Genomic DNA, 13,547 nt, shown 5'->3' on the forward strand with positions numbered 1-13,547 from the left:
CCAATAAATATTTATAAATCCACCTTTAGAAGAAAACAAAACAAAATACAACCTCACATCTGATTAAGTATATTATTTCTACGTAAGGGATCAGAAAGGATGGCAGAAAGTATTTAAAGCCCATTTGACCTATTTTTGAAATTCTGTAGTGCCCTGTTTTCCCTAAAATTTGGTCTGCTGGTCTGGTTGCAGTATCCCAAGAAAAACAAATCAGAGCTACACAATGACCAGAGAGGGGCTGCTCAGGAACTCAGGATGCTTGTGATCCAAGGACTCCTGAAATGTACGAGTCACTGATGCTTGTAGGATGTAGGGGAGGAATTGATTCTGAGACAATAAAGTTAACCTTTGGAAAAAAAATGAATTATTGTAGAATTGAGAAAACATAGCTCTCTGAAAAGTGATCATAATCTGGGTTTACCTGGGATAGTCCCTGTTTATGCCTGTTGTTCCAGAGTAATTACTGATAGAGAGAGACTGCTTTGACTTTCAAAGTCCTGGTTAAACTAACTCTATTCTTATCTTACTGAAAGCTTAGAAAACCCTGGTATTTACAGAAAGGTTGAGCATTCTGCCCATCCCCGGGTAACTTGTAGGAGTGCCTTGGTTTTATTTTGTTGTAGTTTTTAATATGAAATATGGTTAATAGAAGCCTCAGGAAAACTAACAAGAATAATCATCATGCACCTACTCATTTCTCATCTGTTTGGCCCCAGGCACAGGACCACAAGCTGAGCACACTTGATCTCTCACTTTTGCAAGAAGCTTGGAAGCTTGAATTTTCTTACAGAGGAGGAAACAGCCTTAGAGAAGTTAAGTGACTGGACTAACAGAGATCTAACAAGAGTGTAACTTGTTCCAAAGTTCATTAGCATCCATCCATCACGCCAATGACTGCTAGACACTCAGACTGCCCAAGTGAGGGATCTCAGAACTGTCATTCCTCCAATGCTTCTCCAGAGAACCCTCTAGAGAAGCAGCTCTAGCCAGGCCAAAGAACGTGCCTCCTAGTTCAGCTGGAACACATAGCTCATCCTTGTCTGTTTGATCAGCACTGCCTCTGAAGTAGGAATGAGAAACACATACATAGCACGTAACAACAAAACCTTAACTAAAGCCAGGTGACCTCTGGCAAGTCATCAAGCTTCTCTTGGATTTAGTCCCTCCATAGACAATGAAGGTGATATTAGACTTATGGTCTCTGGGCCTTCCTGGATTTAAAATCCTAGGATTGGAGCTCTGACTCACCTAGAGTAATGAGTTCTATCACCCGGCTGACACGATACTGCTTTCCCAAGTGTGCGTAGGATGCATGACACGTATAGTGCCCATTATGCGCCGTAGTCACATTCGTGACGATGAGTTTATTTGCTATTCCAACAAAGTTTATATTGTCAAGAAGTAGAGGTTTGCAATCCTAGACAGAGGGAGAGGAAGAAGTATTGAAAACCAATTATTCATATTTATATTCGTACGTATAGGAATAGAAAGGTTCCCTGCATACAAGTTTTAATATTGCATTTTTTTGCAAAGTCATAATTACATTCCCAGGACTTACATTTTTATGCCTATGAGGCTTGCACTTTGAAGACAAGTGAAGACAAACTTACTTTGCAAGAGAAACACATTTGAGGAAAGAATGCTAACACTATAGTTGCTTAGTAATGCTATACTTCCATTCTTCACTGATATTATTTATTTTGTATTTTTTAACCTCTACAAGATGATTGTCCATGTAAGCTTCAAGAAGCCGGGTAGATCAAAGATACCAGAATATGATGTATTCCATGGAGTGCTGGCCAATCACCTTTCAGACAGTTAGAGAAACCACTAGGTACTCCAAGGACCACTTAATGTTTGTAATAAAACACAAAATAATATACTTTGTAACAAATAGTTATTTCTTAAAAACCCTAAATTTATAATCATCCTTATCTTTAAACATCTTTTATGCCTACGAGACTTTTCTCAACTCTACCTTATTAAACAAAAATGACATATTTTTAGTTAAGCTGCAAATTAAATGTGTACAGTCTTCAAACCTTTTAAAAACATCCTATTAAATTTCACCACTCAAAAGCAAAATAATACGCCAAATGAAAAAGTGCTTTGCAGATTCATCCTATTGTCTGTGATAGAAAAACTATTTTATTTGCTAGGTGAGTAGAATGCCATATGTAATATAAAATTACCTTATACCACTGTATTTGGGGTAACTCATTGTTTTCATCTTTGAAAAAATCCAAATAAGGACATACGAGTTGTCCATCTCCTGGAATCAGTAGTCTCTGTGTAAATACGGCTTGTGAATTGTAACACAAGTTAGGCTCATGCTGTACAAACTCTGCAGCTATTTTAGTTTTGAGGCAGTAAGTTGAATTGCTAAAATAAATCAAAATAGGTTTATTAAAATATTTTTCGGTCCTTAACTATTGCAGGTACATACAACACATGTTTGTAACATATTAATTCCTTTCTTACCTCACTGCACAGTAGTAATATCCTGAATCCTCTACTTCAGCAGGAACAAACCAAAGTTTATCTTTGTGCTGATGAATCCTGGAGTCTCTTTCCGTAGATACAGGTGTCTTGCCGTCATTTTTATACCAAATTATAGGGCCTTTGTGTTCACTTAGGATAAGAGGACATGAACGAGCATCAATTTCATGTGCAGACGAAACTAAAATAACTTCCTCTTCACGTTCCTCACATTTATCTTTAAAAGGGAGAAAGGGAAAGTCATTTCTATAAGAAATTTGTCAACGTTTCTTAAAGTAATATCTAAGTATAAACACACCAATTATTAAATACATTAATTTGTGTTATACGTGAGAGTGTTAGTAGCCTTATGATTAAGGGAATCATCTTGGAAGTCTAAAAGATTTCTAGCCAAATCCAGGATGTCACTTACTACTTGTGTCCTCGAGCAAGTTATTTAACCTCTCTCCTCCCCTCTTTACTCAGCTAAAAATTGGGGATAAGGTAGCAGGAAAAGATGGCTGCTTCAGTAAAAAGATGGAATAACCGTCATTTACCCTCCCACCTGAACAACTAAAAAATGCACAAAGTATATGAAATAACAATGTTCAAGACATCGAACATCAGGGAATGAAGGACACAAAGGAGGCAAGCCCTAGGGTTTTCCCAAATTACTGTGTAGAGAGTGATTCTAGGCCATGACATTGCTGGGAGGAAATGCAGGCAAAACCCAGTGTTCTCTCTTGAGTTGAGGAGATGGAACAGGGAATCCAGGTAAACCAAGAGAGTGGAGGGCAGAGTACCAAAGAGATTACAGCTCTACACAGAGAGTAAGCAAGCTTTGGAGGTCTGCAGAATCTCCCTCAAGTTTTCAGCTGAGTATCGATTAGCAGAAGCATGAAAGAAAGCTACCCAAGGCCAGAGTGAAAATTGCCAAAAGAATTAGAGTGGATAATACCCGGAGCACACACATGCTGGGAATAGTGGCTGTTCTCAACAGCCAGAATGGACAATCTTATCAGTCATGGGGCATCAGGTAGAGAATCCAGAAGGGTTTTGTCTCAGTAGATGGAGCAAGTTAGGCCTAGAATAAACCTTGTTCTGCTCCTGACTTACAAAGCTTAAAAGCAAGACCTAAAAGGATCAACTATTTCCAAGTAACACCCTTGTAAAAGAACAAAGCTCAAGAACATTTTTAGTAATAAAAAAATATCCAATGCCCAACATGGTAAAATCTACAATATCTAGCATCCAATCAAAGATTACTAGGCATGCAAAGAGACAGCATAATAAAACCAATATAAAGAGAAAAAAAATCAGTCATATCAAAACTGACCCATAAATGACACAGATAATAGAATAGATGGAAAAAATTAAAAGTTATTATCACTGTGTTCCACTTGTTCAAGGGGCCAGATCAAGCATGTTGAGTAGAGAAATGAAAGAGATTATTTTTAAAAACCTAAATCAAACCCCTAGAGATGAAAACTACAATGCTGACTTTAAAAAAAAATGGATGTGATTAATGGCAGATTTGACACTGCAGGAAGAAAAGCTTAGTGAACTCCAAGATATAGCATTAGAAACTCTTCAAAACTAAACACAGAGAGAAAAATAACAGAATGAAATAAACAGGATTCTAGTTAGCTGCAGGACAACTTCAATACATGTAATAAGAATCCCTGAAGAACAGGAGAGATGGGTTGAACAGGAAAAATATTTGAAGAAATACAAGTTGAAATTTTTCACGGTTTTATGAAAATGATGTAGTCACAGACCCCAAAATCACAATAAACCCCAAGCATAAGAAGCACGAAGAAAAGCACACCAAACAAAGACAAAAATGATGTAGCTTTCTTGCCAGAAACAATACAAGCCAGAAGAGGGCCGAATAAAGATAAGTACTAAAAGAAAAAAAAGCATCTACCTAGAATTCTATATCCAGGGAAAGTACCTTTCAGAAATAGAGGCAAAATAAAGACCTTTTCATATTTATAAAAGCTATAAAAATTATCACCAATACACCTGTACTGCCAAAAAACGTAAGGAAGTCCTAATAGAAAGAAAGAAAATAGTATTAGATGAAAAATGAATCTACATAAAGGAATAAATAGCACCAGAAATGTTTACTACATGGGTAATCATAATTTTTCTTATTATTTAAATCTCTTTAAATACAATCGAATGTTTAAAGCAAAAATAATGTATTTTGAGATTTATAACACATAAAGAAGTAAAATGTATGGAAACAATAAGGCAAAGTTCAGGAAGGGAGAAGCGGATATATACTGTTTTAAGTTTTTTATACTATTTGTGAATTGGTATAGTATCACCTGAAGGTAAACAGTGATAAGTCATAGATGGATACCATAAGCACTAGAGTAGTTATTTTTTAAGTTATTAATATAAGCCAACCCAGAAGACAAAATAAATCATGAAAATTCTCAATTAATCCAAAAGGCAGCAAAAAAGAGAAAACACGTAACAAAGAATTAATGGTACAAGGTGAAAATAAAACAAGATCCTAAAATAAAACCCAAACATATTAACAATCATATTATATTTTTTTCATGGTCTAAACAACCCAGTTGAAAGGCAGAGATAGTCAGACTGGATAAAGAAAGAAGGATCCAACTATATGCTAACATACACACGAACTCACACATAAACACACTTTAAGTGTAAAGACACAAATATGTTAAAAGTAAAAACGGGGAGGGGAGAGAAATATGTTAACACTAATCAAAAGAAAGTTTGAATGTTTATTATTATCAGTCAAAGTAGATTTTACAGTGAAAAATATTAACAGGGATTAAAAAGAGTCATGTAATTATGATAAAGGAGTAATTTGTCAAGAGGTACATAGTAATCCTAGACATTTACTCACCTACTGACAGGGCTTCAAAATACATGAAGCAAAAACTGATAGAATTGCAAAAAGAAATAGAGAAACCCACAATTATAGTCTGAGATTTCAACAATCTCCTCATAATAATTGGTAGAACAAGTACAACAATTAGACAGAAAATCAGTAATGATATAGAAGATTTGAACAACACTATCAACCAATTTGGCATAATCAATATTTACAAAAAAATCCCACCCAACAACAGCAGAATACACATTCTTTTTAACTGCACACAAAAGAACTTACCAAGATATACCATATTCTTGCTCATAACCCAATAGTCAACAAATTTAAAAGAATTCAAAGTATGTTCTCTGGTGACAATGAAATTAAATTAGAAATCAGTAACAGAAAAATATCTAGTAATTCACCCATGTATTTAAAAGCTGAAAAAAAAAGAAAAACAACCAACCAACCAACAAACAAAAAAATCACCCATGCATCAAAGAAGAAATAAAGGGGACTTCCCTGGTGGCACAGCAGTTGAGAATCCGCCTGCCAATGCAGGGGACGCAGGTTCGAGCCCTGGTCTGGGAAGATACCACATGCCTCGGGGCAGCTAAGCCCATGCACCACAACTACTGAACCTGTGCTCTAGAGCCTGTGAGCCACAACTACTGAGCCCACGTACCACAACTACTGAAGCCCGCATGCCTAAATCCTGTGCTCCGCAACACGAGAAGCCACTGCAATGAGAAGCCCGCGCACCACAGTGAAGAGTAGTCCCTGCTCGCCACAACTAGAGAAAGCCCAAGCACAGCAACGAAGACCCAACGCAGCCAAAAATAAATAAATTAATCAATTTAAAGAAAAATGAAGAAGAAATAAAGGAGGAGATTAGGAGATAAGTCTTTTGACCTGAATGATAAAGAAAACACAACATATCAAAACGTATGGCATGAAAAGGAAACAATACTTAGAGGGAAACTGATGGCACTAAATGTCTGTAGAAGAAAAAAAGATCTCAAATTATGACTTCGGATTCCATTTAAGAAATTAGAAACAAAATTACACCCTAAGTAAGCAGAGGATAGTAAGAGATCCAGGAGAAAAATCAATGAAATGGAAAACAAAAACAACAGAGAAAAAAATCAAAGATACCAAAAGCTAGTTCTTTCAGAAAAATCAATAAAATGGATAAGTCTCCTGCCAGACTGATCAGGAAAAAAAGAGAGGTGACATCTCTCATTAAAATGATTTTAAAAGAGTAATGAGGAAATATTATGAACAGCCTAATGCCAATAAATTCAACAACTTAAATGAAATGGGCAAATTCCTTGAAAGTACAGACTATAAAATCTGCCTGAAGAAGAAATAGATAACCTGAATAGCCCTACAGATATTAAAGAAACGGAAAGTGTAGTTAAAAACCTCCCAACAACAAAAAAAATTTCAGGCCTAGATGGCTTCACTGGTGTATTCATAGACGGACCAACACCAATTTTACACACACTCTTCCAGAAAATTGAAGAGTCAGTAACACTTCCCAATTCACTCTATGAGGTCAGTATCATTCTAATTCCAAAACCAAACAAAGACATTCCAAGGAAAGAAAACCACAAAACAGTCTTCATCATGAACACAGATGCAAAATTTCTTTAAAATATCTTAGCAAATTGAATGCTACAATATATCAAAAAAGGACAATGCATTATGATGTACACAACATCCAAAAAAAAAAACAACAAAACAAAACTAGGAATAGAAGGGAACTTCCTAAAGCTAATAAAGGACAGCTATAAAAACCTTACAGCTATCATATACAAGATTAGAAACAAGGTAAGAATGTCCACTCTAACCACTTCTATTCAACATTGTATTGGAAGATCTAATTAGTGCATTAAGGCAAGAAAAAGAAATGGCATACGGATTGAAGAGAAAAGTAAAATGTCTTTATTTGCAGACAACATGATTATCTATACAGAATATGCTATGAAATCTACCGAAGACCTAGAGGGTTTGTAAGTTGTAGGATACAATATGAATATGCAAATTTGAATGTGTTTATATATTACCAAAGAACAATTAGAAACTGGATTTTTTTAAATGCCTTTTACAATAGCATCAAGATATGAATAATTTAGGATAAATGTGACAAAAGATGCATCAGACTGATCCAATGAAAATTACAAAATAAATTTATTTAAATAAATTTTAAGAGATCTAAAAAAATGAAGACGTCTATACTTTGTTCATTGATCAGAAGACTTGACATTGTTGAGCTGCCCAGTTCTCTCCAAACCAATTAATACTCAATTCAATATTATCTTGATTGTGATGATGGTTTCAGGGGTGGATATGTATGTCAACACATCAAATTGTATACCTTAAACATGTGTGGTTTATTGTATGTCTATTATAACCTCAATAAAGCTATTTTAAAACAGAATGGAAATAAAAGTGGCTAGGCACTCAGCAAGGTACCTGCACTGATGGAGGACTGGTAAGTATTTAGCTCCTAGGAGTAACAGTAGTAACAATAACAGTGATCAAAGAGTAAACCTTAAGGTCTCAGCTCTGGGGTTTGCTCCACCACTCCATCAAAACTGTTCTGATCAAAGTCACCTATGACTTTTAAGTTGCTAAATCAAATCGACAACTCTCGGATGTCATCTTACTTAGCACATCCGCATTGGACACGTGTTATTCTCATCCTTGAAACACGTTCTTCACTTGGCTTTCAGGACATTTGTCTGGTTCTCCTCCTACATTTCAGGCCAGTCTTTCACTGGTTCTTGGATGAATGGAAGGCTAACCACCCATCCCTGGAGGGCTGCAGGGTTCACTCCTTGAAGTTCTGTTCTTTTCTAACCACACTCACTCCCCAGGTAGACCCATCTAGTCTCAGTTCTAATAGCAGCTGCTTGCCAAGGTCTCCAATTTTATACTTCCAACCCCTGGCTCCAGACTGCTTAGTCAACATCTCTATTTAGACATCTAATGGACAGCTAACTTTAACATGTCCAGTCTGAACACGTGACCTTCCCCCCTCCCATCAACGGCAACTCCACTTTGCATGTGCTTGGGCTGAAACCCTTAGTCATCCTTGATTCTTCTCTGTTTCTCACACCCACATCCAATCTGTCTGCAAATCCTGCTGGCTCTGTCCTCAAAGTATATCCAAACTCTGAAGACTCACTTCTCCTTGTCACCCTTGAATAAGTTACCATCATAGCTTGCCTGGATTGCCGTAATGGCCTCCTAACTGGCCTCTCTGTTTCTCCCTTTGCCTCCCTATGATCTGTTCACAGTATAAGAACCAGAATGAGCCTTTAAAATATGGAAATTCCCTGGCAGTTCAGTGGTTAGGACTGTGCACTTTCACTGCTGAGGGCCCTGGTTCGATCCCTGGTTGGGGAACTAAGATCCCACAAGCCGCATGGCATGGCCAAAAAAAAAAGAAAGAAAAGTTAGATCACCTCTCTGGTTTTAAACAGGGAACCTACACAGTCTTCCCACCTCAGAGTACAAGCCAAGATCCTTAGAAAGGTCTACAAGGTTCTCTACACAGTCAACCCTCCACTGCCCCCCATTACCTGAATGACCTCACCCCGTATCACATCCCTCAGCACTCCCTCTGCTCCAGCCACAGCAGATTTCAGCCCCTGGCACATGCCAGTACTCCTGGCCTCAGGGCCTTGGCACATGCTGCCTAGAATATTCCCCCACCCCCAACCTGATCTCTATATAGCTCCCTCCTCCCGCTCCTTCAGGTTCAACTCAAGAGTCAACTTCTCAGTGAGGCCTTTTCTGGCCACACTATCAAGAAAATTTAACCTTCTGCCTACCCCAATCCTCAAAGTGTATACCTTCCTTTTCTGCTTCTTTTCCTCTCCACGCTTACTGCCATATGACATAATATATATTTACTTATGTAATGTATTGTCTCTCTGCCCTACTGGAATGTAAACCCCAGGCAGATATTTCTGTCTGGATTATTCACCACTGTAGCCCCAGCAGCTAGTGCCTGGCACACGGCCGGAGCTAAATGCGTTTGCAGCAAGAGAGGAGAGGGGAAGAGAAAGAATGAATAAATGGAGAAAACAAAGAACTGCCAGCTGTGGTTCATAAAGACTACATTTAACACCTCTTCTGAATGAAAGCCAGGATTTCCCATAGTACACTCTTCAAGCAGCAACAAAGTGGGAAGAGGTCTAGACTAGACATTGGTGATGTGGATTATAGCTTTTGCTCTGAAACTAGCTGCATGACCTTGGGCTCTTAACCTCACTGGGCTTCAGTTTCCCAATGTATAAATGAGAGAATGAAAAGTAAAGATCTTGAAAGGACATCCAGCAATACAGTTCTGTGACTTGGGCGTCCACAGACACATGTAAGAAAAATGACTCCGTTAAGCAAGGTACTTCATGTATTCTAAATAACAGATTTTCTTAGCAGACAGGGACACAAGGAAATGCTTAACTCACCAGCCTCCAGAGAAGAAGTCAGTAGAGCTATGAAACAAACAAGCCTGAATAATACTTTCATATTCTCCTGGAGAAACAGAGGAATGAAAGAAAAATTTTAAATGTTACTATTCCCAAAAACATGTCTAAAACTACATACACGGACTCCCCTCCCCCCGGTCCCACCCTTACCCGCAAGTCACACTGATGGGTTAGTCTCCCTACATCATTTATGTGATCATGCTTCTGGATGCAAACTGGGGAAAAGGGGAATGAAGATTTTTAACAGAACTGGGGACAAACTCACACAACTTAAGATTAACAAAACTTCCATCATCTGTTCCAACGTTCATTTCCATTTAAATTTCCCCCAAATCTAATCTATGCTACACCCAAAATAGACTACCCACTAGACCCTAAACCATCTTGCCTCTACTTACATGGATGTGTTCCCCACCTGGAATGTACCCACTGCCAGGACCCACTTGCAAAGCCTCCCCATACTTCCAGATCCCGCTAAAGCTCACACCTTCACTTTATAAGGTAAGACACTAAACCGTTTGTACGAAATGGTATATAGCTGCATAGAAATGCACCAGAAAGACTAAAAGAAATAATAACAATATATCAAAATTGGGTTGCTTCTTCTGGTTGGTTGGTTTGCCCCTTCTCTGGGGCTTGCTGGGGCTTTTTATCTAAAATTTCTATAATAAGCATATATTAATCTTATCACAAAGAAAAACAAAAATATAAACAAAACCTCCACAGCTCCCCTGAGTGGTTTAGAAGCGACACTAACATAGCAGCAGCTACAACAGGTATTGATCAGCCATAGGGCCACATATTAAGCTGAGGTCCTGGTAACCTAGCATTTCAATTTCCTAACACTCTGTCCATACACTTGGCAGGGGGCGTAATCAGATTAGGCACTTGACTGATGCTGGAAGGAAAGCACGCCCATGGCCTTATCCATAAAACATCCCTAAAATAATATCAATTGAAAAAGGAAAAAAACACTCCATTTTGCCTACCTTTCTAAACTTCTCAAGCCCAAATTAAGTTAATGTTCAGTACGGCCCCCTTTACCTTTTTGAACGTTCCTGTTCAGTGCTCCTGAAGGGGGACCTTACAACTACATGCAATAAATTCCAATCTCGTGCTTCCAATGAACTTATGCACAAGTCTATTCAACAACCTATGAATTCCTAATATTCCACAGGCCTCAAACCAAACTCATTCTCCCCACCAGCCATGCTCCCCACCTTAGTGACAGGCACAGCACTGCCACACCCCCACCCACCCAACGAGAGACCCGGGCTCAGTGACCCCGACACCCGCCATCTCCAGAGCTGTTCTCACCAGCCCTAAACAGTCCGGCTCCGGAGATCACCAAACCAGCCCGGTTCACTCCTACCCACTGCTGATGCCTCTTTAGCTCAACAATCACCGGCTCCTTCCTGGATTAATTATGCCAACTAGCTCCTTATCAGTCTCTCTGCCTATGGACTTACTGCTTCTATTCAATCCAGGGATCTTACAAACCCATAGTTACCAAGTGATCGGTTCAAAGCGCCTTCACCGGCTCCCCAGTGCACCCCAAACAGTCCGCACCCCTCAGCAAAGCACACAGGTCCTCTGTGCTGAGGCGCTGACTCCCTCCAGACTCAACCCTCCGCCCTTCTCTCCCCCTGCCCAGTCCATACGTCAGCCTTCACCTTGCCCGGTTCTCCACCCTCAGAGCCCTTGCCTTTGCTATTCCCTCCACCCTTCACCTGGTGGTGAAGGTACCTCCCCACCCATCAGGTCTCAGCCGGGGTCACCCTCCTCCCACCAGCTCCAGGGAGCCCCCAGAACCCTTGCCTGGCCAGACCGTCTTTCTCTGGGCCCCTGCAGCAACCTGTGTGAATGCCTTAGCACTTTTCACTGCAGTTACCCCAGGAAAGGGAGCCTCAGGGGGGCAGGAACCACGACCCGCTTATCACTGCACCCACAGCTTCCAGCGCTGTGCTGGGAACTCAGAAGCCCTTGATGCGTGCTCACAGAATGAGTGAAAAAATGAACTAAAGAAATAGCTATCCCCTCTACCCGACCTCAGGGGCAATGTCCAGGGCAGACCGCATAACTTCATGCTTCAAAAAAAGCTGTCCTTTTCATTTTACAGAAGATGAAATTTGCCTGTATTCTTTTCTGTAGCCGTAAGTTAACTGCAAACACAAAATATTTTAACTAAGACATCACGAAGCCAGATTCTAATAACATGCAATCATTTGAATATTAGCTGGACAATGTTCTACTTAAGAAGTGGTATTAAAAGGTATAAAAAAAGGGACAATGTGCTTTTTAAATGCAGGCATACCTCGTTTTACTGCGCTTCGCTTAACTGCACTTTGCAAATACTGTGTTTCTTAACAAATGGAAGACTTGTGGCAGCCCTGCATCGAGCAGGTCTATCGGCACCATTTTTCCAACAGCGCCCGCTCGCTTCATGTCTCTGTGTCACATTTTGGTAATTCTCACAGTATTTCAAACTTTTTCCTTACTATTATGTTTACGTTCATCTGTGATGAGGGATCTTTGATGTTACGGCTGTAATTTGTTTTGGGGGCACCACGAACCACAACCATATGAGACAGCAAACTTAATTGATAAATATTGTGTGTGTTCTGACTGCTCTACCATCTGGCTGTCCCCCCAACTCTCTCCTTGGGCCTCCCTAGTCCCTGAGACACAACAATATTGAAATCAGACCAACTAATAACCCTACAATGGCCTCTAAGTGTCCAAGCAAAAGGAAGAGTTAATCAATGTGGCAAATTTCAGTGTCGTCTTATTTTGAGATTGCCGTGGCCACCTCGGCCTTCAGCAACACCCACCCTGAGCGGTCAACAGCCACCAACCTCCAGGCCAGACCCTCCACCAGCACAAAGATGATGATTTCACTGAAGGCTCAGATGACGGTGAGCATTGTTTAGCCATAAAGTATTTTTTAGTGAAGGTATGTACCTTGCTTTCTTGGACATAACGTTATTGCTCACTTAATACACCGCAGTATAGTGTAAACATAACTTTTATATGCACTGGGAAACAAAAATTTCGTGTGACTCACTTTATTGCGATATAAGCTTTATTGTGGTGATCTGGAACCAAAACCACAATATCTCCAAGGTGTGCCTGCAAATGCAGGGAAAAAGAAGGCAATCTAAGCGTGAGAGACACCCCCATTCGCATTCTCCTCAGTTTACCCCCAGCATGAGGACAGTAATCCCTGTACCTGATTCAAGCCTTGAAACCTGCCTCAGAGCCATGAGACCACATTCCATTAGTATCCTGTAATTCTGACATTTTACTCACATAAATTAGCCTTCTCCCAAATTAGTCTAGATTAAGAATATTATTATCATATTTACCTTGAACCTGTATTCAGATTATTAAATAAGATAGGAGGCTTTGACGTCTTGCAGTCTGGCTTATTAACTATTTCTGTAACCCTGAGGAAGTGTGTTCTAAATTTCTAGGATAGAAGGAAGTAAATAAAGGGTTAAAACATTTCCCAATTACCTGTTCCAGGCCAATCCATTACTCACATTAATTTATTAAAGACACCACAAAATCAACTGAACTCTGCCAGGTGTTAGTTCATTTAGTCACAAGCTCTGGCTTGTTCGATGAGTGGGCAGGGGAGAAGACAAGGAAGGTGCCAGGCTAAATTCATACAGAGTGTGTCTGGAGATATAATTCCAAATTAACTGTGGGCA

At 39.5% G+C, this 13,547-nt stretch overlaps 1 protein-coding gene across 13 annotated transcripts in view; it reads right to left on the reverse strand.

Annotated features, from left to right (window-relative positions):
- Window positions 1-13,547, reverse strand: part of IL1R1 (interleukin 1 receptor type 1) — a 93,847-nt gene that overhangs the window by 18,506 nt on the left and 61,794 nt on the right. For 4 of the 13 annotated variants that reach the window (XM_082357380.1, XM_082357381.1, XM_082357379.1 and 1 more), the window contains exons 3-7: window positions 9,985-10,049; window positions 9,814-9,880; window positions 2,482-2,716; window positions 2,193-2,382; window positions 1,249-1,417 (exon numbers count right to left, since the gene is read on the reverse strand). In XM_082357380.1, the coding sequence (XP_082213506.1) occupies window positions 1,249-1,417; window positions 2,193-2,382; window positions 2,482-2,716; window positions 9,814-9,874 (655 nt within the window). In that variant the 5' untranslated portion in view covers window positions 9,875-9,880; window positions 9,985-10,049. Of the gene's footprint in view, window positions 1-1,248; window positions 1,418-2,192; window positions 2,383-2,481; window positions 2,717-9,813; window positions 9,881-9,984; window positions 10,050-11,882; window positions 12,003-12,898; window positions 12,964-13,199; window positions 13,304-13,547 lie in introns of those variants that run through there. The other 9 variants (XM_082357385.1, XM_082357386.1, XM_082357384.1 and 6 more) reach the window with 8 other exon arrangements.

Source organism: Balaenoptera borealis (genome assembly GCF_965194805.1).
Source record: "Balaenoptera borealis genome assembly, chromosome: 15".
Lineage (NCBI taxonomy): Eukaryota > Metazoa > Chordata > Mammalia > Artiodactyla > Balaenopteridae > Balaenoptera > Balaenoptera borealis.